The 25,542-nt window shown below is 43.6% G+C and overlaps 1 protein-coding gene across 1 annotated transcript in view; it reads left to right on the plus strand.

Moving 5' to 3' along the window:
* LOC119650968 (very long-chain-fatty-acid--CoA ligase bubblegum) overlaps nucleotides 1–25,542 on the plus strand; it is an 81,973-nt gene that overhangs the window by 4,083 nt on the left and 52,348 nt on the right. The window contains exon 2 of the mRNA XM_038054224.1: nucleotides 3,962–4,177. Within this exon, the coding sequence (XP_037910152.1) occupies nucleotides 4,012–4,177 (166 nt within the window). The 5' untranslated portion in view covers nucleotides 3,962–4,011. The remainder of the gene's footprint in view (nucleotides 1–3,961; nucleotides 4,178–25,542) is intronic.

Consider the following 25,542-nt stretch of genomic DNA (forward strand, 5'->3'; position numbering starts at 1 on the left):
GTCTCCATTACCGCAAGACGCGGTTGTTAGTCGGCCAAAACTAACAACCATAGAGAACGACAAGACAGACGACATTTCGACTTCAGTTACGCTGACAAGTGGACCTGATCCAAATGTCGACATGATTGTGGAGGCGGGGGATGAACAAATTTTTCAGTTGAAATCTGCTCGAAATATTCTCGTCATCTATCCACCGCAGCTCGACCGTCGGTAAGCAAAGTACCGTTCTTGTCATTAACGCAACAGAAGTGTTCGATATTTTGTGTGCGTTTGTTTCGGATTTTGGCAAGTCAACACAGATCTCTCTCACTTTCCCGAGTGTCCAGTTTATCGTAAAGGTTTTTGTAATGGGCCGCTCGATTTTTGTAATGGCGCCTCGGGTGTCATTCTTATAAATTGCCAATTGGCGAGGGTTTAGTCGTCGAGAAACATGTGATAGAGGCATTTCTGGCTGTTATGGTGTTGTCATCACATAGGTCGTTAACCAAGATCATCAGATAGGATGGTTGTTCCGGGCACCAAGCTACTCAAGAGTGTCAGCGCCATTGAGCTCTGGAAGTCAAAAAAGCACTTATTGAACGTTGTTAGCTGATAGACCCTCTTCAGAATTAGCCCAGTGTCCCACAAATCGCCGAGGGAGCAGCAGGCAGACTTGAGTCAATCGTTCGTACTTTCGTCAGCAAAGTTTAGATATACCATTTTACGATGTATACTTATCGAATCTACGTGAAGCTTGATGTATGATGGTACATTCCTCATAACTAGGAGGAGTTTAAATCTGAAACGTTCAGAATGCTCACTATCGTAACTCGATGAACGGTGTCGCCACTCGGGATTCGTCCATTGCTTTCGATAACCTTCGCTGTAAATGAAGACTTAGTCGTTACCGGCCGCACTTTCTTTGCTGCCACGTGGTTTAACAAGCTAGAATTGTCAGAGGACCGCTGCTGCTTCGATTTATTTCTAGTTGTCGATGCCCGGAACGATCAATTCTCCTCGATTTTGATGCAATACGAAGGTTGTGGTTTACTCGGTGTAGATAAATGCTTTCCCGTGGGTAAGACCTTGGGCTCAGCAGGTGGCGCCGAGTGCAGACCAGGATTTGAGGTGGTAAAAGAAGAAGGCCTGTTTCGCCTCCATTAGGGACTTTAAGCAAAGGATCGCTGGTGGTTGCCTTGCGCTAATGTTGTTAAATCCTTACGTTAGGTGATGTACCCAATGGATTGTGCTTCTTTTCAACTTTTCTTACACACCCTGTGGCCCTAATACTTGGAACCTCAACTCTAAACTCCATGCTGATAGCTTCTTTATTTTGGTGGGTTCTATGAACTTATAAGGTCAGTTTAGTTTCAGATTCATTTTACAATTTTGCAGACTAACAACATAAAAGCGCATCTCTTCAAGCGCTGCACAACATATTAGTGACTGAAATTGCAGTCGACTCATATTAGCGTGCAGCCGAAATGCAATCTCATATTTCTTATAAGATAGAATTTTTGAAGTTGCTGGAGATGTACAGAGCCTGAGAATGACAGCTTTTGGCGGTCCGGTATTGTTGATCACATTGCTTTTTATTTTGCTTGCGTGAAGTACGGCGTTCCCAGTGAAACGCCTTATTATTTCGTAAGGACTTGTATCTACCCTGGTCGGTTCTTTTCGAAATTCACGGAATGCAGACTAAACGGCCAAAAAATACTGTAGAATGCTTAACCTCTGGTAGGCGTATGAAATCCGTTGCCAGAATTATGGATGTTACCCAGATGCAAAGAGGTTCAGAGAACTTTGAAACAGAGCATAAGGCAAGCATGAAGATGCTTTTGAGAAGAGATTCTTTAATTTGAGTCGACCTCGAAGTTAAAGCTTATTCTTGTCAAAAAGTTTGGTCAGCAAACGGGTGATCCATGTTTACAGGGCGGAGGGTATGCTGAAAATGATGAGGAAGCAGTAATCTATCTGCTTGAAGTGCACTTCCCGAAATTACAGCTCTAGGTCGATAGTGATATATAGCCCTTTAAATAGAGATTAGACGTTGGTAATTAAAATAGTTCCGAATTAAATAGGAATTTACTGTCCATCTGGCACATTAGGACTACTACCATGATACCTTGACTCGAGTTCTCTCAAAAACTCGTCCAACGCTCTGTGTCTGTCATGTCTGTTCATTCTCTATAGACCTAAAATAATTAATTTATGAGCTGATATCTTTGCACATTACCACATAAAGCGTAGAAGCCGGTCGGGGCAAAAGTCATTCTATCTTCGTCACTCCACGTTTGTTCCAAAGAAGCTTTTTATCCAGAATAATTCCCAAATATTTCACCTCGTAGAGTTAAAACGTTATCCTTCTCCTCTTTGGAAGGCAAAGTTAAGAACCAATCGTCCATTGAAGCTAAACTTGGGAATATATTTGCAGAGTTTGAAGTCCACATAACAGTGAGTTGACGAACATACTCCACAGATACGGCGATAGCACACTTCCTTGGAGGCAGTCTTTGGTTACTTAGGTGTCAAATAGTGGTCAGCACAGCTAGTCGGGTATACCGCAAATGTGTCGCTCAAATGGTCTCTTCAGACGTTTGGGAAAGAATGATGCAGTGGCTTCCTCTGCTATCGGGCAGGAGATTTCCAGTTTACGCTATTCGATCCGTGTGGTTCTCTTTCCAAATACTCGCATTAGGCAAGTTATATCCACATGACTAGCTTCCCTTTCATCCGCTTCTCCCGGTAGGGGCGTAGGTGAAGGGTGTGACATGCGTGACCCTGTTTGTAGTCTCCCTTTTGTAGTTCCTGTAGGATAACTTAAATGTCTCCAAAATGCGTCCCTCGGGGGCGACTTGACTGGCCATAATCATCTTACTACTTGAAGATTCCATATTCCTTGATTGCATGCTAACATATGTTTTGACACCATCAGTGTAGTAGCAAGCATACTAACTTTGCCTTTAGGCTAATACTGCCCAAGTAATTTAGATGAAGTTATCGTTATTTTTCTGGGCGGATTTAGAGGTTGCAGCAGGATCAAGAGAGCTTATTGCTTTTCATGTTAGGAGGAGAGATAAAAGTACTGGCGGTCGGTGCTCCGGGAACCCATTTAAAGATAGACCTGCCTGTGATAACTAAAATCCGGATGTTTAAATGTAAGCTCCCTTTTGATCTACCATAATTAAAAATTTGGGCCTTGCAAGATCACTTGTTCCATTTTTAAGGTTTTGTGTAAACACAAAACCTTATTAAAATCGGTTTACTGTCTGTCTGTCAGTCTGTCCGTCCGTCTGTCTGTCTGTCTGTCCGTCACACGGATTTTTCTCGGAGGCGGTTACAGCGATTGACACCAAATTTGGTAGAAAGGTGGGAACTGTGGACGCACGCATACAGGGAGTTACATCTTTTTACGACGAATTTAAGGGGAGATCCCCATACATGCAAAAGGGGGTGTAATTTTTTTTTCATCAAATATAGTCATGTGGGGTATCAAATTAATGGTCTCGGTTAGTACTTTTCGAAGTCGTTCTTAGTTTTGATATTTGTTAGAAAGGTGGGGAGTGGCGGGGGGTTGAAAGTGATCATTCCTTTACGGGGGCCATTCTCAGAAAGTACCAAACCGAAAAATCTGAAAACAATCAGGAAACTGCCACTATATGGTGCCTGGGCTACGAAATACCTTCCACACTGATATCTGTACAAATAAAGTTAATAATAGTATATTACTATAATTTTTAATAATTGGCTTCAAAACCTCTCACATAATATATGGATATATTACATGCTCCGTACTAAGAAATACACAAAACCTTTCGTACCTGAAGCGTCCAGCTTCCGGTTGCCCGACTTGTTACTTTTACACCTATACCTATAAACTATACCTGTTTAAATTTCACTAATAACTAACTCAATATTATTTATCATATCAAATGAACACAAATGATAAAAATTCAACTAATCATTCTTTCTTTCTTTCTAGCTCTTCCATTTTACCTGTGATCATTTTAGTTCCAACCCGTATACGTCAAAATGTTTTTATCAAAATCAACGAAAAGCCTTTCGGCAATTTTAAATTGTAAAAATAAATATTCCGTCGCCCTAGCAAAATTATTTAATGATCTGACAAAAAATGAGGAGAAATCTTTTAAACAACGAACTTTCATGTTGGCTGTGAGTAGACGTAGTACTTTTCAAAGTAAGTTTTAGTAATTTAAGTGCTTTTCTAAATAAGCCATTTCGAACAACGAAAGATACTCCATTATTACCATACTATGCCCTACTGTATAATATTTTCCGCGTGGCAAAACACACAGAATTGCTTGACTTCAGGCGTTTATTCTTATGGTTTCTAAGCTTTTGGGTACAATTAATGCAAACAATAGTTGTCGGAGTATGCATGGAGCGAATTTAATTACTGATGAGTTTTGCTTACTCATTTTATTTTTGAAAATATAAACAAAATCACTTGATAAACAATAATTAATTGGGTACATGTATGATGTCGTGTCAAAAATAATTTCGGTCATTTACGATCAGTTACTATTCATTTTTTTTAAAATTATTATTTGTTGGTCATTATGTTATTATATAACATTAAAAAATAGATAATCTCTTAGTCAGAGCAGATTGAAAAATAAATTATCGGCAATCTTATTAAAAGATATCATTAAAGCTGGAATGTTTTGAGCTTATCTTACAACTGAGCTTATGCTTTTTTGGTCAACCAGATACCTTTTTTCTTATCACCTCTTACCAAAAAAATAGAAATAAAAAAAAGACTATTCTGTTATCAATTTTCCTACCAAGGTAACTACTGAAACTGAAAGTTTAATTGCTAAGTGAGATTCCCGCTATCGAAACGAAAAGTAAAATTATTTCCAGACTGCATGATTAACACTCTTGTGCGGAACGACAATTTCAGATAAGATATGGTATATTTCTTATCTATATACATTTTGATTTTGACTGGCGTGGCAAAGACGTTTGACGAGAAATATTTGATAATGAGGACCCCCCATGGATTCGTTGATAATATTTAATTTAAGAAAATATTTAAGAAATCTATTTTATTTCTGTCAATTTAAATTATTAAAATTTATTTTATTAATTGGTCAGCGGTTAATTGAGAGCACAAAATGACAACTGACCACTGAAGTAACCTGAAAACAATCACTTTTATTTTGGACTTCTGCAGGGGTAGGTCTTCCTTATTTGTGCTTATGCAGAGGGATCGAGAAAATATCGTTGAATTAAATTGTGAATATCGTAAACTCTTAGCATAACTACAAATCTCGGGTTGGTATTGATACATAGAACGGCAAAATTTCCCCCTCCTCTTTTGCCTTTGTCCCGTTCGGTACTGAGGTCGGTTTATCTTGACAACAGGTGCCACTTTTCTCGGCTATAGACTCAATCCGGGTGGAGCCGAGGTGCTCTTAAATAACCATCTACCGCTGCATGGTCTATGCGGTCCGTCTTTAGGTCGTCTCCCATCAACTTGGATATTCAGGCCAATCTTAGTAAGTTACCCTTAACGCAAATCACATGACCATATCCTCGAAGACGACTCTCTGATAATCTTTCCACGATAGGTGCAACCCCATTACGATGGCGGATGATGTTATTTTGGACGTGATTATAAGGTATCATGCTGCTCCAATATACAAATTTCGCTTCAATTAGCGTAAGGCAGCGTTCATTGTCTTTGGTAGTCGGCCAGCACTCAGAATCGTCGAGCGCGGCAGGACGATACTGGGCTAGATTTTACATTTGCGACGTTTGTTGATGTTTTGATAACATTGAACGCGACTTAAGGAACGTTACTTCATCCAAGTTGCGCCTTCGATGGCTATAATTCTACTTTGAATGTAAGAAGAATACAGTGGGTCGGCTGGAGGGCTCTTCCTTCATGACCACCTGCAGTGCATATCAGATGAGTTTATCTAGTGGAAGGTCAAACCCTTTTTCGAGATTTAGCAATGCGATGTAAAGAGGATGATGTATTTAAGGCGTTTCTCCATGGGCACAGTGTGTATCACGTCAGTAGTTCCGTAATTTCTGACGAACCCTGCTTAGATCACGGTAACTTGAACGATGTTGCGAATCAAGAAGAGTCAAGAATGTGTTCAGAAATCTGCATGGTATGGGATAACATTGGACTGTAATTGGAATGCAATTTAAACTTTATGCTGAACTGAACTTCTTTTTTTGAGTGCTCTTTTTTGACAATAAGATGTTGCTTTACCTTCTACAATGAGTGAATGATGGCTGGTTTTGATACTTTCAATCTGTGTAAGCATATCCTGGTCAGCTGCAGCTTCGCTAAATAGCCAGGGTGTTTTAGCTTGACGGGGCGTTCCTTGTGAAATTGGCTTTTGATGCTCTGTATATATCGATTTACTAAGGAACAGTTCAGGGCAATATGCCTAAAATTTTGATATTGCTAAGGCTGTACCTGTCCCTTGCTTTTGAGTTTGGCATTTTATGATGAAATTCGTACTGTTTAAAACCTTTCTTTAACTCAAGAGCGAGCTCAAACCTGGTTATGAAAAGTTACAACTGTGACTTGGATTGGGACTGATTGAATTTCCTCTTGAAGGATCTAGTCTTTTTTCGTCACAAAGTTTGTGGTTTAGCGCTCGTTCTGGTTTATCTTGTTAGGTCTTCGAGAATTCCTTTGTTCGTTGGGTTATTTTTAAAAAAAGAACGTTGCGAAAAAACGGCCGAGCTCTCCCGATGAGGTAGCAATTTCCAAAATGGTGGAAACACTGCGAATGGAAGAGACTTTCACGTTGCCGTACGAGGTAAGACCAGTCAAAGAATACTGCAATTTTTTACCTCGGATGTCGATGTCGAGTAGAGAAATGATAGAACCTGAGTCGATCAGAAGTTTGTCGGGGGTATTGCGGCCAGATACATGCAAGCAGTTTTTTGCAGAAATAGATGCGCCAGCCTCCGTTGCCTGAATTGCTGTTGTTAAAGGAGTAAGGTGATATCAAGTGGGGTTGGATGAAAACTTAGGGTAGCTTCTTTGTTCGACTACATCTCCTTTGTCTCGAATGTCCTCACTATTGCTTGTCGATGGCGGAGGCAGCGGTTTGGCTTTCTATAGGTTGTCTGGTCATAAATATCAGGTGGGCGATGCTGAGCCGAAGTGCTTCTAACTCCTTTGCGAAAGAGTGACGTCTTTTGGAGATACTCATGGATAGTGTTTTCCCGCGCGTACCGACTGCGGAGACGGGAGGTTCCGAGGAAACGAAATCATATGCGAGAATTGATTACTTTTTGAAAATATAGCTATAGTCTAGTCACGTTGGATGTAGCAGGTTACCCGTAGCGTGTCGTCACTAATAGCCGACCCTGCGAGCTCACACATCTGTCTTATAAGCTGCGAGGGCTTCCTATCGCCAAGTGGCAATTTGAGGAATCGGTGAGGACGTCGGATATTGCTGCCTTCAGCTGCGCATACCTGTTAATATCTGGCGAGTTTAGAAGAATGTCGACTACTTTCTGGACAATGTCGGGATCGAGGGGAAAAACGAGCAAATCCTATTCACTTTCCGCTGAACCTGGAATTCATCTTCCAGAAGGACGGAAGAGGACAATGCACTTCTTTGACGGCTCCAGGTTTTTTTTTCTTTCTTCTGTTCGGGAACTGTTCTCCGCCGTCGATGCATTGAGCCCTTCCTATACCTCCTAATAAGCTTTTTTTCAACACGAGCAATGCAGGTTCCGGGACATTGGATTTCCCGGAACTTTGCTTGTGTTTTTACACCAACAAATACCCTGGGCGCAGTTGACACTATCGTAAATTTAGTTGTAAACTTGGTAATGACAATCGGTGGGTCTTCCATACGCTAGATGAAACTTGACCCTCACAAGCCTTCTAGGTATTGGTGGATAGCGCAATTGTTGAACTGGGAAAGTATCATAAGTTTCGCCATTCGTCACAAAATTTAAATGATCGAGAAGAGGCATCCTCATCCCATTCATTATGTTCAAAATGTCAGATTCCCTATGAGGTCATCTTATCAAAAGAGTTTGGTTAAGAAGTATAGTGAAAGTGTTGGTGATGGCATTAACCAATTTTTCCTATATTGTCCGGAAAATATCGTCGTGATCCTTTATGAGTACGGCGGAAATGAGAGTTCGTTCTGCCTTTAGATTTTGAAGCGAGGCTTTCAGTCCTCTTTTTTCAAGGGTCGTCGTGGCATTGTTTCATTTTCGGAACTTGATAATGATGTCAACCCTTGCTATATTAGGACAATGGGGGCAGAATCTAGTCCGCTTAGAGCACCCCGCAATCAGTTATCTTTTAGAGGTCGATAAAGAAATTGATATCTAGTATCCGCAGCCTAGGTGTAATAAGAGCTGGGCAATCACAGAAGAGTATCTGAGGCCTTCACTCCCTTTCCGCAACTTTGAGATTCCTGGTCTGATGCCATTGTCCTCTTTAGGGTAGTGCGGAAAAAGCTCTTGCGATCAAGCTTTTTTCTGTAGGAGGGCTAGATTCTGCTTGACTTGGACTGGTGAGCCATCGCAGCCGCTGCATCGACTGGAAGTGTAAAAAACGGAGCCCCCTCGTTGGTTTTCTCATCCTCCTCTTCGTTCTTGTGAGCGGAAGCTCAGAGGAATGTGCATGTCGCCTAATTTGTTTAGTGTATCTTTGCACTGCCCCACTAGTTTAGAGGATCTTACCACCGAGTATAGAGCTTTAATGGCGCCTTGGTCGGCGGTCAGAATAACTTTATTACGCTTAGGGCTTGGACCATGCAACCTAGTATTTAGGTCAGAGGAGGAGGTGTTAATGTACTCCATTAAGGGCAGGACTTAAGAGCGTAGCACCTTCACATACAGATCTTATCGAGTTTGGTCCTATTGTATCTCTTGCTCAGCGTCGACAACCCTTTATTGTTTCTTTGTTTTCTTGCACCTAGTTGGTGGAGAAATTCATTTAATTAATTGTACGAGGGGTTGCTTTTTTCTCTTTATGTATGATTAGTCATTGCATTCATCATCTTGTCTCCAATTTCCTCATTCATCGTGACTTTATGTTATCCAAAATAAACGTCTCTAAAATATTCATTTCAAACGATGAAATTAATTTTGCCTTGAAATTTTTACCAAAAACTCATCAATTTTGATAAAGATAATTGACTTTCTTTTAATAGTTAATCTGACAATGCTATACACATGAACCAGCCAGCCTGCAATTAGATGCAGTTTGGTCAATGGATGGAAATTTCATTGTGCGTTGTGCGAAAAAGCAAATTGAAATTATTATTGCAAACCGTGGTAAATGTATTGTAACCGATAATGTAAAACGAAGAGAAATGAGATCCTTTCGTTCTGGTCTCAATGACCTTGCGCTCACTTGACCGCTGAAGGAAAAAAAGTTATTTTCGGGGCGTTTTGAAATTGAAGTTCAGTAGCAAAATGTACCGAAGAAAGGGAATTAGTTGCTTCGAAAACACTAGTATTTGCAAAAAAACTTTGCTAGCCATAGTTGATGGGCGTTTTGAGACCCATTCATACACCCAACTATTCTTCAGGGGTCTTCCAGATTTAATTTTTTTTTGGACAAGGGTAGTATTAAGGGACATCTTCAATTACAATGGCCAAAAGGTAGGATCACATCCCCACCTGAGCATTCAGATGCGGATGTGATGTGCTCCAAATTATCTCTTCTCGATCATGGTATATGGGTCATGAGCTCCCCGGCTCCACGATCCGCGGTTAACCCAGTATTTTTCTTATTTTCCGCTGCGTGTTGTTTGCATGGTTTCGTGCGATTTTCTCCTTTTTAAGGTTTTGTGTAAACACAAAACCTTATTAAAATCGGTTTACTGTCTGTCTGTCTGTCTGTCTGTCTGTCCGTCAGTCTGTCTGTCTTTTTTCTGTTTTTTTTTTTTGTTGAGGAGGTGGAAATCTTCAAAAAGACACTGGTCTGGACACACCAGCGTGTGGGATTTTTACCCACTAAAACCACCCCCGACTCCCTCCCTGCCCCGCGGAACCACCATAAGGTATTACATCACGGGGCGGAGTCAGCTCACTCTAGCTTTGTCACCTTTCTTCTATACGCGGCGCACGTCACCGCGTTTTTCTCCTCTCCTCTGCTTTTTGCAGTTTATTTTGGATAGATGCGATCATGGAGTTTACCGCATCCCAATTCTCTTGATGTGCTAGCATTTTCGGCATCAGATTTTCTGGTACCAGCACCTCCCCTAGAGTCTCCTCTAGGTTCTTCCTTTCTTCCACAAATCTCGGACAGTGGAAGAATACATGCTCTGGGTCCTCTGGGACTCCATCGCAATTTGGACAGTCGGGTGAGGTCTCCAATTTAAACCTGTGAAGGTATTGGAGATATCCTCCGTGCCCCGTGAGAAACTGGGTGAGATTATAATTAATCTCACCGTGTCGTCTCTCCAACCACTCCTTGATGGCAGGAATGAGCCTGTGCGTCCACCGGCCCTTTCCCGAGCGTTCCCACCGCTCTTGCCATCTATTTATGGATCTCTCCCTTTCAGTCTTCCTCGTCCGCGATGAGGAAGAGGTTGGCTTTGCATTGTATATGTTCGCCATCTCATCTGCCAAGATGTCAATCGGCATCATTCCAGAGATGACGAATGCTGCATCATCTGAGACAGTCCTGAAGGCAGAGCATACCCTCAGGGCTGTCCTCCTGTAGACTGAACTCAGTTTGGTAGCGTTCCCTGACATCCACAACGCCTCCCTCCAAACTGGGGTTGCATAGAGCATGATCGAGGTCACCACCCTGGCTATAAGCAACCTAGAGGTATGCCGTGGCCCTCCAATGTTCGGCATCATCCTTGCCAGGGCCATACTTGCAGTGGATGATTTGTCGCAAACATACCGCACATGCTGCTTATAGCTAAGCTTCCTGTCTATCACCACTCCCAAGTATTTGATGGTCGGCTTGGAAGTGACGATATGATTCCCGATTCTAATACAGGCGTAACCTCTCTTCCGGCGCTTAGTGATGAGGACCGCTTCCGTTTTTTCCTCCGCAAGTGTCAGACCAGAGCTCTTTAGCCAACTTTTAACAGCACCGATTGCCTCACTTGAGTATAACTCAGCATCTTCGAGATGCTTTGCGACAACAACCAGCGCTATGTCGTCAGCGTAACCCACCACTGTGGCTTCCCCCGGAAGGGGAAGATTAAATACATCGTTGTACATGATGTTCCACAGTAGTGGGCCCAATACGGAGCCCTGCGGGACACCCGCGGAAACAACGTACTCCTGGGGTCCGTCATCGGTGTCATACCAGAGCCTCCTTTCAGTTAAATGACTATCGACGATAGCAGCGAGATAGGCGGGAATACCAACCTTCGCTAAAGATTTCCGTATTAGATTCCAATTGGCCGAATTGAATGCATTTTTCACATCCAGGGTTACTACCACGTAATATTTGCTGGTACTACCCTTTCCGTGAATTGCATCTTCGGCCAAGCCAGTAACCAATTTGATGGCATCAATGGTTGATCTGGCTTTACGGAACCCATACTGCCGATCCGAAAGGCCGCCTTGGCTCTCAACAACCGGGAGTAATCTATTGTAGATTACCCGCTCTAGCATTTTCCCCACCGTGTCCAGGAGACATATGGGTCGATATGACGATGGTTCACCTGGAGGTTTACCTGGTTTAGGCAGAAGTACCAACTTCTGCCGCTTCCATGCCACTGGAAATATCCCCTCGGACATGCACGCTTCGAACAACTCAGCGAACATGTCCGGTCTGGATTTCACGGCAAGCTTAAGGGCCTTATTCGGTACTCCGTCCAGGCCCGGCGCTTTGTTGTCTCCTATTCTACCGCAGATATCCAACAGCTCGTCTCTGGTGATTGACGGAATTGCCGCCACATTCAGAGGTGGTTGGAATGTGTCGGTGCTCTCCTCTTGCTGGGGGAATAACCCCTAGATGATTTTTAGCAAGAGGGTGGGGCACGTGATCTGCGGAGATGAACGGCCTCTGAATCGTCCCATCACGATTCTGTAGGCATTCCCCCACGGGTTTATGTTCGCTTCTGAGCAGAGCTCCTTAAAGCACTCCCTCTTGCTTCGCTGGATGGCGAGCTTGAGGTTTTTGCGGGCTGCCTTATAGGCGCGCTCCTTTTGTCCCTGTTCGACTCTACCTACCGCCCTCTGAGCCGCTCTTCTGGCTCGGTGGCAGGCTGATCGAAGGCCGGTCAGTTCATCATTCCACCAGTAGTTTGGTCTTCTACTGGGGAATGAATACCTTCTAGGCATGGACGCGTCACACGCTTTGGCAATGCATTGAGCCAGATGGACGGCTCTTTCAGTAGAGGTGCCTGCTTTATCAGGCTGATCTAACCACACCTCTATGAAGGTCTCCTCATCCAAAGATTTTGCAGACCAGCCTGAAATCTTTCTCGGTTTCGGGCATGATAGCTCTTTGGCCTCTGTCTGTCTGTCTGTCTGTCCGTCACACGCATTTTTCTCGGAGACGGTTATAGCAATTGGCACCAAATTTGGTAGAAAGGTGGGAACTGTGAACGCTCACGCATACAGTGAATTACATCCTTTTATGTCGAATTTGAGGGGGGGTCCCCATACATGCAAAAGGGGGGTGTAAAATTTTTTTTCATCAAATATAGTCATGCGGGGTATTAAATTAAAGGTCTTGATTAGTACTTTTCAAAGCCGATCTTAGTTTTGACATTCGTTGGAAGGGTGGGGAGCGCGGGGGGTTGAAAGTGATCACTTCTTTAAGGGGGCCATTCTCAGAAACTACCAAACCGGAAAATCTGAAAAAAATCAGGAGGCTGCCACTATATGGTGCCTGGGCTTCGAAATACCTTCCATGCCGATATCTGTTTAAATAAAGTTAATAATAGTATATTACTGCAATTTTTTGTAATTGGTTAGAAACCCCCCTTAAGTTCATCCTAGTACCATGAAGTTTTGCAGTTATATGGGCTATAATATAGAGCATGATCTTACCAAGTTTGGTGGAAATCGCACTATTACTAACGAAGTTATAATACCTCAAATTTGTTGCTTCTTTGAAAATTGAAGACTATGCATGTCAATATCACCCGAAAGTAGATACTCTCACATAATATATGGATATATTACGTGCTACGTACTAAGAAATGCACAAAACCTTTCGTACCTGAAGCGTCCAGCTTCCGGTTTCCCGACTTGTTGTATTTTGAGTTTGTGTCTAACGCATTGGATGAAGGCAGCTTGGAAGGGAATGAAGTACCCAAAATAGCTGTATATTCCCACCCCTGGCTACAAGCGCGTATTGACGGGAAATTTCAGTGAAGTGGTGGTGGATCTACATGGTCGACTTTGCCACTAATTTTTAGGTTTCCGTAATAACTTTGGGATCTTTTTTTTTGGCTGGCGCTCTGGCCACTTTTTAGTTCATTAGTGCATTACAGGTAGACTTATCATTCACTGTGTGTTCAAACTAGTGTGTAGGTAGGTTGGCGATATGAAAATTATAATACTGTCTGGGTGACAGATTCTTGAAGCGAAATGTCGTTTTATGCGGCTGCAGTTAGCTTTTTCGAAATTTAACATGAACGGGAAAGGCACATCATGCCTCTGTTAGGGAGTTGTCAATCAATGATGATTGCATATTGGCTGCTGATACTATGGATTCGGCTGATGATCACCTTTCTTTCGTGGTTTTTGGGGTATGCAGCCGGGAGGTGGTTACCACCACACTTCATATAACTTTTGTCGATGTGCAGTTTGGTACTGTATGGTCGCTTTTTTGGCAGCTCTTGTATTAAAGGTTTTTGTTCATATTTTTAAAAGTATGTAATGAACTTTTATGAATAAGAGGATCAGATGATCATCCTAAGTGACCGACAACGACCTAGAGGGCAGAGCTATCCCAGAAACCTAAAAAAGTTGGCGAAATTGACCGTGAAGGTCCACCTGCAAAGATTGAAGCTCCATCAAAGTGCTCGGTCGACATGTTCTTGCACGCTCTGTGCCAGGCTCGGGAATATGGGGGAGTCCTTTCTGGGTAGGTCATAGATAAGTTGTCGGACCGATTCAACGGGAGTCGGGGAGACTAGTGTTGATGTGGCAAATGAGGTTTGCGGCTCCCTTCCGCGGGGGAATGAGTTCTCCAGTTTTTTGGCAACGAGTAGCCGGGGCATTGTGGCTTCACGATGCTGGGCGTTCCACAGCCATAGCAAAACCGACGTAACTCCTCCACGCAATCTTGCGATGGGTGTCCCAGAGCCCCACAATTCCAACAACCCCTGGCCTGTACTGCTTCGACGTCTGCTTCGTGCATGTCGGGGTGATTCGGGCTGTCCCGTTCGCAAGAAGGTTCGATTGCGTCCACTTCCGATAAATGACGCTTCGAAACCGAAAATTTACCCAGCTCACGTACGGCCAAGCGGTCTTGCTGGTTTTCAAATCTTTCTACCCATTCACGTAACTAGCGAATTGTAGTTATGTGAATGGAGAAAATTGCCCGCATGATATCGGGTCTCAGGCTGCGAAGCAGAGTTTCCACCAGTTCAGCCTCTTTAGGGGGTTGCTGGAGTCGGGACACCAAAAATTCCGCGAAAGGTTCGTGGTCTTTTTGAGTCCGGCTCCGTATCCGGTCCCAAAGATCAATGTCTGGCAAACGATTCCGGAATTGATCTCGGAGAGCGTCCCACAGATCCCGCCATTGAGCGTCGGGGTTACCTTGCCGATATTCCCAGTACCAGTCCGCCGCTTCTCCGGTAAACAGTGTGTAGGCGTATTCCAATAAAATAGAAAGGAACTTTTCTATTGGTAGTGATCCTCGGAGCCGTCAGATTTTAAGCTCCAAGACTTCAAGATATGAGATATTTTGATTGGAGACATCACACCGTGCATACGTCCCGATGAACTGGATGGGAGAATTAACGGAAGTAGTGGCGACGAAAGAGAAACAGGAGTTGTGGGTCGATCCATTCTCGGAGGAATCTTAAGCGTGGAAGAACGCGGGTCCTTGTTCACTACCTCCGTAACGAACATACTCAGACTCAACATCAATCTGGCTTCTAGATATGACATCGACGGCGATTCCGGTGTCACGTCATATGGTCCTCTAGCCTGAGCCGCCGTACTAGAAGTTCCCTGTTGGGTGTCGTCTGTCACTGGATAGGCGGAGTCTTCCAAGGTTGCCGAAGTCCAACGCTGCTTTTTACGCGCGCCCCCGGTTATGACTCGACGCCTGCCTCTCGTTCGTCTCCATTTGTAACAGGGTCACCGTCGTTCTCGGACATTTTAATTATTAATCACACCGAGAAAAAAAAACCACAAATTAATCAACCAGGAAATCACCAAGAGTAATGACCAAACAAGAAAAAGAAAGAAGAAAAAAAATGTACCTTGAGGATTCCTCCCTCTCTCTTCCTTCTTGATCCCGCGAAACCTTTAGAAGGGACATCCTCTGAAAAGAAATAGCCTGAGGATGTCAAGGAAGAGTGGGAACCTCAAGAGTCGCGCCTCAATCACGATCTGAGGCAGAAGAAGCGATGATCGGGATTGTGATGCCTTGTGGATCTTCCCTTTTGATCGAGGCACTCGGGTCCGGAGACTTATGGTTCCACGCGCGCGGGCGAGCCGGTTTTTTTTGTTTGTCCATTTTAGCTCGCGTTCTGGCTTTTGTTCGTTAGGCCGTCGCGAATTCCCCCGTTTATTGTCTTTTTGAAATCCGGTGCTGCCCTACGCATCGGAAAAGACACGTTAATTTTGTAATAATGACGTGTGAGGGATCAGAGCGCTCAAAGGACCCCCCCACATTCCCGAGCCTGGCTAGCACAGAGGCGTGATGAAGCATCAATCTTTGCGGGCGGACCTTCACGGTCAAAATTTTGCCAACTTTGTAGGTTTCTGGGACAGCTCTACCCTCTAGGTCGTTTTCGGCCACTTAGGATGATCGTCTGATCCTCCTATTCATAAAAGTTCATTACAAGTATAAGGATTAGGGTCCTTTAAATCAACTTAACGTTAACGAATTGATCCTCTAAGACAGCAGCACCAAAAGTTTTGAGCCGGATTTTAAGTTCAGCTCTTATGGTAATGAAGAACTCCATCGAAGATGCAGTATATGCCTTCTGAGTTTAAGGACTGTCAATACGTTTTTTAGGAATATGAGTTCAATCTAGGCTTCTAAGGATGGGGCTAGGTGTTTGCATCAGATGATGAGTCGTAAGTATAAACTATCATGTTGGCCAGAAGCTAGCTGGTGGTCGAGAATTCATCTTAATTTTTAAGGATAATTTAATGAGACAAGGGTACTGATCTTCTGACAAAGGGTAGATCGGGTATTATTGACGCCACGAGAAGGACGAACCATCACAAATCAAGGGTTTTTACCAATTACCTTGTTTTACGTTTTTGAAGGTTGCTTTAACCAAATGGTTGTGGTTCATTTAGGCTGCTTGTCGATGTAAATGAAGAGATAGTGTCTTCTGAAGCTTCTTCGTCAGAGCCCCTTTCTATATTATTGGATTGGATTGGATGACAATTTCAATTTTGCTTCATCCTATCTTTTGACCACCTAAATATGTATATAGGACACGCTTGAATCTATTTATTTTGTGCTTAGTGCCTGCAATAAATGAAATTCAGTATCAAAAAGATAAGGTGTAGGTGACCCCGGGAATAATTCGAAGCGCATTTTACCTTTTTTCTGAATGCTCCGTAAATTCTGTGTAACTACTATCTGACGATGTATGTGCGCAATTTTGTTGATAGCCATTATCAGAATGGTGCATTCAGTTCGCTTATTTTATTCTGCCATTAACGTTATGATTTAATGACGGAAAACACATGTGTGACACAACACAATACATAATTTTGCGGGAACAAACCAAGTACCGGCTAACTTCCACATGTGTGTTGTTAAATTGTAGTACATTCTCATTGCGGCTACTTACATACTCGTAGATGCAAATTTTACCCCATCCGCTGCTCTGGAAATCCTGAAAACATTGTAGATGCGCTGAAGGTTATACATAACTCTGCACCCACTTGTTTGAGGTTTCCTCCTGTGGAATTGGGTCCATGGAACTTGATTTATCGGGGAGGTCCTGGAAATGCTTCAATTTTTTCTGCGTTATCTATAGTTAAGCAATGATCTAAATTTGACTAAATTCTAATCGTGTGTATCTTCAATCGATTTGTAAAAAGTTAATGTAATGCATCGTGCTTGAAATTCAGTCCCCAAATTTTCCATGTCTTCCCTTCTTTTAATTAAAATTAATGCATAATCAGCTACTTTAAAGCAGAGGGTCAACATCAATTCTAATAATTCTGTTTGTTGTGACTCTCCCTGCTTTCCATTTACCTTCAATGTAGTCTTTAATTCTTCAAGTATTGTTTGTCGTTGGTTATGTATGACTCCAAGCCGATAAGAGGTAGGAATTGACGTGATAAAAAGTTAATACTAGCTAATGAGCTAATTGCCGTCAATTAATAGCTATTATTCATGCACGAATCACACTTGTAGTCAAGTGCTCTTCATGTTTTATTAACAACTAAATTCCTGAGTTGCCCAGGGGGAAAGTATGAGCAATAACCACTAGTTGTTATCTTTTTATCAGTGTTGATAACAATTGGACAGTGGACAGTGGACAGAGGACAGAGGACAGAGGACAGAGGACAGAGGACAGAGGACAGAGGACAGAGGACAGAGGACAGAGGACAGAGGACAGAGGACAGAGGATAGAGGACAGAGGACAGAGGACAGAGGACAGAGGACAGAGGACAGAGGACAGAGGACAGAGGACAGAGGACAGAGGACAGAGGACTGGATACTGGATCTATATCCAGTGCAAGGATCTCGATGAGGTAACAGCCAGAGAAGAGATCTGCACTGCCTTGAAGGAACAATTTAAGTTGGAGGAATTCAGTGAAGGATCTATCGTGAGTTTAAGAAAAGCGTATGGTGATACTCAAACGGTCACAATGCGACTGCCAGTGGAGTCAGCGCAGAAGTTGTTGGCCGTGGGGAAGGTTCGAATTGGATGGGTTGTTTGCCGGCTAGGGCAACATATCTCTTTAAACAGGCGCTTCAAATGCCTAATGTTTGGACACTTCGCGAAGGCATGCACTAACGGCATCGATCAGTCCGATCGATGTCGGAGGTGTGGGGAGAAAGGACATATTGACAAGGGGTGCAATAGAGACCCAAAATGCATTTTATGCGAAGGAAAGGAGGGACGGGATAACCGACATATTGCCGGAAGTAGTAAATGCCCGGAATTTAGAAAGGCGTTAACTGCTGTAAAAAAATGAGGTTAATACAAATAAACCTTAATCATTGCAGGGTCGCACAAGATTTGCTTGTGCAGACCAGTTACGAATCCGCGATGGAGGTTGCTATCATTAGTGAACCGTACAGAAATCTCTACGGTTTTGTATGGGTCACAGATTCGACTGATGGAGCGGCGATATGGGCGTGCGGTCGTCAAGCCATACAATTTAGCATGCGTCAGGCGGCTAGTGACTTTGTGGGGGCAAAAATAAGCGGTATATTTGTATACAGCTGCTACGCCCCACCGAGCCTCACACTTCCTGAGTTTGAAAAACTGTTAGACGATCTTGTTCACGACGCAAGGGGACGAGATTCAAAGGTGATAGCCGGTGACTTTAATGCGTGGGCTATCGAGTGGGGCAGTAAAGAGACTAACGCAAGGGGACGGTGCTTATTAGACGCATTCGCCCAGTTAGATGAAGTTCTGGCCAACGAAGGTGAGGTAAAAACTTATCAGAAAGGGGAACTGGTCCAATTGTAGATCTTACTTTTGTCAGCCCTACGCTGGCACGTAACATGCCCTGGCAAGTTAGCGAGGACTTCACGTACAGCGACCACCAGGCAATCACCTTCGAAGAAAGGACGGAGCCACAAGGCAGGATACCCGCACCTCGGAAGCTGAAATCCAAAAGAACACCAGGATGGTTTGCAAAAGCGATGGATGAGCAAACATTCATGGAAGTGTGGCTAAACCTGCCTAGCAAAGCAGGCACCTCCACGGATAGAGCTCTCCATGTTACACAAGGCATCTTTAAGGCACTCCACTCCACTAGAAGACCCAATTATTGGTGGAATAGTGAACTTGCCAGATTTCGATCGATTTGCCACAGGAACAGACGAACGGCTCAGAGGGCAATAGGTCGGATTGATCAAGGGCAAAAGGAGCATGCCTATAGGAAAGCTCGCAATAACCTCAAGCTCGCCATCCAGCGGAGTAAGGGGGAATGTTTTAAGGAACTCTGTTTGGAAGCGGACATAAATCCTGGAGTGGGGTAGCGCCTATAAAATCGTGACAGGGCGATTCAGAGGCCGATCATCTCCGCAGATCACGTGGCCTATACTCTTGTTGAAAATAATCCAGGGGTTATTTCCCGAACAAGCGCGGGGTACTAACACTTTCCACTGTCCCCTGAATGTGACGCCGATTCTAACTGTCACCAGGGACGACCTGCAGTCGAATAGGTGACAGCAAAGCCCCGGGTCTAATAGCGATGATGGACCCAAGGAGAACGTTGTCTCCGCGGGTGTCCCACAGGGCTCTGTACTGGGCCCACTACTGTGGAACATCATGTATAATGATGTGCTTAACTTTCCGGTTCCGGAGGAGGCCAAGGAGGTGGGTTATGCCGATGATATAGCACTGGTTGTGGTCGCAAAGCATATCGATGATGCTGAGTTGTACTCAAGCGAAGCAATCAGTGTTGTTAAGGCTTGGGTAGAGAGTGCTGGACTGGCACTTGCTGAGGAAAAGAAAGAAGCGGTCCTCATCACTAAGCGCTGCAAAGAAATTACGTCTGCATTAGAATCCGCGGCATACTTGTAGGCTGCTCATAGCCAGGGTGGTGAGTTCTATCATGCTGTATGCAGTCCCAGTTTGGGGAAACACGCTGCAGGTTTTAGGCAATGCATATAAACTGAGTACGGTTTACAGAAGAACAACCTTAAGGGTGTGTTCTGCCTTCAGGAACGTCTCAGACGATGCACCGTTCGTCATTTCGGGAATGATGCCGATTAATATGGGTAGGGCTGGAAGCTACTATCATTCCGGGGTCAAATTCTCTACATTTGATGACATTTTCCAAGTCATCTTCATTCTTTTGTTCCCGTAGGAGAATCATTTGATATTATTGAGGGTCGAGCATAAGTGTCCATTGGACTGCTCTCCTAAACAAAAATTTTGACGGATTTGCACGCTTACTATTTATATGCTTAGTGGAGGTGTGAACTATAGGGTCCTCGGTATGGATAGGTAAAAATAGGCAAAAGTGACTGCTTCATGGAACAGGTCACAATGAATGGTGATACCATTCTCAACACCGTAACTGCTATATGATGAACGAGTCAAATTTGAACAGCTTGACGTATTTGAGCCTGTCTACAAATTGGCGATTTTCTTGAAACACAAGAGGGTGTAGCATTCCCCATAGCGCTTTTGGTAGTGTTTGTTGTACGGTATGCCAAGGCTGGAGGCATTGCGACCTATTAGTCAGAATACTGTGGTCTTGTAAATATTCGCAGGCGTCTGGTTCTTAAGCTCCTGTGCCCGATTTTTTTCCGCTGGAAGACCAAATCTTTCTCATATTAGTATTCGCTGCATAATAGTAGCGCAAATAAACTCCGCTTCTCACTTGCAACCAGTGGAATGTAGATGGCGGAGAGACAAGGGTGGAAAACTTTCGATGCTTTTGGGGGCCTACTCAATTTTCTTTAAACTTGTGTGCCTGGGAGTTAAGAGCTGTGCGGAGTGTGTTTAGTTCGTCCTTGAACTGGCTCGCCAGCTGATTCAAAAACTTCAATTCCGGCTTGCGGTCACCCACCTTCTGGCAAGCTTCCCGTATGGGAAGCCTGGAAGACGCTGGGATAGATCTTCGGCATATTGTATACTCTTAATTGGTGTAAAAGTGGGTTTTAAGGATATTCGCTCACAAACAGGCTGGAACTGTATGGGATATTTGTTGAAGGTCAGATCAAACATGAGAAGTGTGGGAGTAAAAGGTTTTAGAAAAATGATTAGCAAGGGCTTTTGCTTTAATAGATTAGATACATTTTGGATTGAGTTCAGTTCTGGAAAGATGGCTCGGAAGGCGGTTTGATTTAGATCTCGGTCTTCACGCAAGAGTATTGAGTGAGAATTAATTTGTAAATTATCTCGGCCTTACGATCTTCTTCTATTGCAGGGATTACTTAGTGCCAGAAGAATTAGTGCGCTGGGTCCAACTGCTCTAACACAATCCGAAAATTAAAATTCGTAGCGTGGCGGGTGTATCAAAACCGCTTCGTATCTCTGTTGGTGTTCATCAAGGAAGCGGCCTCTCACCACTCCTCTTTGTTTTTGTTATAGACACCGTCACAATGAACAGCCAACGTGCAGCGCCCTTTACACTGCTTTATGCAGATGATGTTTTCCTAGTATCTGATTGCAAAAATTATCTCGAGCAACTTGTCCAGAAATGGAAGGATCGCCTCCTGCAACACGGTCTGAGATTGAATCTGAATAAAACTGAATTTTTGACGACCAATCCCCATGAAGAAGGCACAATCACTGTCAGCGGCAGTGATCTGCCCAGAGCGATTTAAATACCTTGGGTCAACGCTGGAGCCAACGGAGAACTTCGTTATGAAATTGCTTCAAGTATTTACGCAACCTGGATGAAGTAGAGTTCCACAACTGGTGTTCTTTGTTATCGACGTATTGACAAACGTTTCAAATCAAAAATTCCGTCCGTCGTCGCCCTCTATGGTTTGGAGTGTTGGCCAACTATGAAAGACAATGAACGGCGTCTTGCGGTAATGGAGACCAAGATATTGCGTCGGACTAGTGCCGTGACACGTTTTGATCACATTCGAAATGAGGATATCCGCGATCGATATGGAGTTGCACCGATCGTGAAAAAAGTGCGAGAGAGGCGTCTTCGATGATATGGCCAAGTAATTCGCGCTAACGGGAATCCACTTTCAACGATTGGTCTGAACCTCGAAGTCGATGGTAAGCGACCCAAAGGCCAGCCGAAACAACGGTGGCTTGATACGCTGGATGGGAATTTAAAAGCCTTGCGATTACATCCAAGTCAGGCATTTGATAGAACCAAATGGCACAACCGATCACGACGAGCCGGCTTGTGAACGAGCTGCTTGTGAACGGGACAAAGGCTGAAGAAAAGGAAGAAGGCGGGCATGCAGACAGACATGCAGGCGGACAGATAAATGCGGACTGATAAATGCGAAACGTAAAACGTCTAATTATTTTAAATTAAGGTATATTATACCTCACCTAAACTTTAGGTGAAGCTGCGCCTCCCTTTCACAGACATTGTGAACCTCCGCTTGTAGTGTGACGCTTTCAAGTCAGTGACAAAGTTGTTAAGCTCATTTGTAGTCAACAGTAAGGAAAGTTGCCGACCTATCGACACTTTCAGCTGCTCTGCTGCCTAACTGCATGCAGGTGATATTGTCGAAGTTGTTCTGAACACCAAGTTGTTCCAAAATTTCAGGCTTCGATAGCGTTGGCTGCAAATGCAGACCCAGCGGTTACTGGCAGCTTCCTCTGGATATATGAGTTACGATCCTCAGAGGACTGTATCTGCTCGGTTTACTCATAGCAATGACTCGAATGATCCCTCTCCCTTGGCCTTGGTTCAATCCGAGGAATGAAGTTTGCTCGGAAGCAATCTGCTCAAGCATAGCTTGCCCCAAGGCAATTATTTACGCATGGGTACCCACCGATTGGAGCCTAGGTAATCCGAATATTGCCCTGAAAATGGCAGCCAAGACAGCACCAGGTATGTTTGGCCAAGTTTTTGCGGCATGCCTTAGAGAAGCAGAATTCCCCGAGCAATGGAAGCTGCAAAAGCTGATACTTATTCAGAAGCCAGGTAAACCATTGGGTCACCCCTCTCATTTCGACCGACATGTTTGGTCAATACCACTTGAACGAGTATTTTACAACAGGCTGCTCACTGTTGGGGAAAAGGAAGGAGGTCTACTCGACAAACAATTCGGGTTTCGGGTTTCGATGTAAAAAAAGCATTCAACACTGCAAAGTGGACGAAAATCGTAGAGGCTCTAACCAAATTACAGGCTCCGAAGTACATTGTACGCATCGTTGTTGCATTTCTTCTTGGAAGAGGGTTTTACTGCGACTCTGACGATGGACTGAAATTACTCCCGATAATGTGCGGCGTAATACAGGGATCTCTCTTAGGTCCTTTCCTGTGATTAATTATGTACGATAAAGTATTGATGCTACGCCTTCCTAACAGTGTGACAACCATTGACTTTGTGGACGATATCGGGGTAACAGTAGTTGCAAAACGCTTAGACGAGATCGAACTCTACGCAATTTGTGGTTGAAAAGGTTCGCCCTATCACTTGCTGAACATAAAACGTAAATAGTGCTTATCAGCAAAAGAAGGAAGGACACATCTGTAAAAATTCAAGTTGGTGAACAAACAATTTACTCCGAACAGTAGCTTAAATACTTGGGAATAACGATTGACAAAAGGCTCAACTTTTAAAACACATTGAGTGCGCCGCAACTAAAGCATCTTCCATCGCTGTAACGATCTCGAGGATATTACCGAACATAGGTGGACCAAGATAATAAAACAGCGTGAGGAACGCACTGGCCCGTCGCGAATTAAATGGTGGCGATTTCGAGCGTGGCGATGACGAGTCGACCCCGCTTCTGAACGGGACAAAGGCTGAAGAAGGAAAAGAAGAAGAATGGCGTCTTGTGTTAATGGAAACGAAGATGTTGCCTTGAACTAGTGGCGTGACATGCTTTGATAATATCCGAAGTGAGGATATCCCCCATCAATATGGGGCTTTGCGAGAGGGGCATCTTCGATCATTTGATCATGTAATTCGTGCTAACGAGAATTCACTTGTCAAGATTGGTTTAAACATCAAAGTTGATAGTAAGCGACTAAAAAGCCGGCTGGGGATGTGAAAGCCTTGCGATTGTATCTAGAACAGGCTTTTGATAAAGCAAAATGGCGAAACCGATCACGACGTGCCGACCCCCCTAGGGACCGGAACAAAGAATGAAGAAAAAGAAGAAGACTTGAAGGATCTCATTTAGGACGGTGATTAGGTTGTGGATAAGAGTCTTGGCACGAATTCGACACCTGCTGTTTTGGTCCGCAGTTGTAATCAACGTATATGTTATTAACTCTACTGAGATTCCCTGACACTTCGATTCCAAACCTGGAACAAGGTAGATATCCTAAAAAGCTCGCATTGAGTGCCATTTTATAGATTAGAATATTATTTGCCTGGATCCCACGTTGGGCGCCCTTTTCATAAAGCTTGTTAGATAGTTTCCTAATGTTTCCGACTGTGTATCTAAGAATTCTATTATTCAACGCCCTCATCATAATAAATCAAAATGGTGTTACTACCTTCAATGTACCGTCTTGACTATAAAAAGGCTTGTCAAGACTTCCCTATTCAGAATTATATGAAGATACGTTCGAGTGTTATTATCTCGTTTTTTGTTTGTTTTGTGTAAACACAAAACCTTATTAAAATCGGTTTACTGTCTGTCTGTCTGTCGGTCCGTCACACGGATTTTTCTCGGAGACGGTTATAGTGGTTGACACCAAATTTGGTAGAAAGGTGGGAACTGTGAACGCTCACACATACAGTGAGTTACATTCTTTTACATTGAATTTAAGGGGGGTCCCCAGACATGCAAAAGGGGGGTGTCCATTTTTTTCTCATCAAATATAGTCATGTGGGGTATCAAATTAAAGGTCTCGGTTAGTACTTTTCGAAGCCGGTCTTCATTTTAACATTTGTTGTAAAGACGGTCTTAGTTTTGACATTTGTTGGACCCCACCTTTCCAACAAATGTGTGCGGGGGGTTGAAAGTGATCATTTCTTCAAGGATGCCATTCTTAAAAATTACCAAACCGAAAAATCTGAAAAAATCTGGAGATTGCCACCATATTGTGCCTAGGCTCCGAAATACCTTCCATGCCGATATCTGTTCAAATAAAGTTAATAATAGTATATTACTATAATTTTTTGTGATTGGCTGGAACCCCCATTAGGTTCATCCTAACACCACGATATCGAGTGCAGTAATGTAGGCTATAATGTAGAGCATGATCTTACGAAATTTGGTGGAAATCGCACTATTACTAACAAAGTTATAATACGTTAAAATTGTTGCTTCTTTGAAAATTGAAGACTATGAATGTCAATATTACCCGAAAGTGGATACTCTCACATAATACCATATATGGATATATTACATGCTACGTACTAACAAATACAGAAAACCTTTCATACCTGAAGCATCCAGCTTCCGGTTTCCCGACTTGTTTATTTTATTACGGGTACTCATTTGATTCCCACGAGTATGGGGGTTAGGAGGTCCGGCGTGCCATATCTCCCCGTAGCACGGTTAGGTTTAACTTACTCACTGAGGCGACCAAGTATCAGTGAGGCTCCGGTCGGCTCCCTGACTGCAAACTATTCAATGGGCACGGTTTGCCTGACACCCTGGATTGAGGGAGGTGGTTTTC

Source organism: Hermetia illucens, chromosome 3, assembly GCF_905115235.1.
Source record: "Hermetia illucens chromosome 3, iHerIll2.2.curated.20191125, whole genome shotgun sequence".
NCBI classification, from domain to species: domain Eukaryota; kingdom Metazoa; phylum Arthropoda; class Insecta; order Diptera; family Stratiomyidae; genus Hermetia; species Hermetia illucens.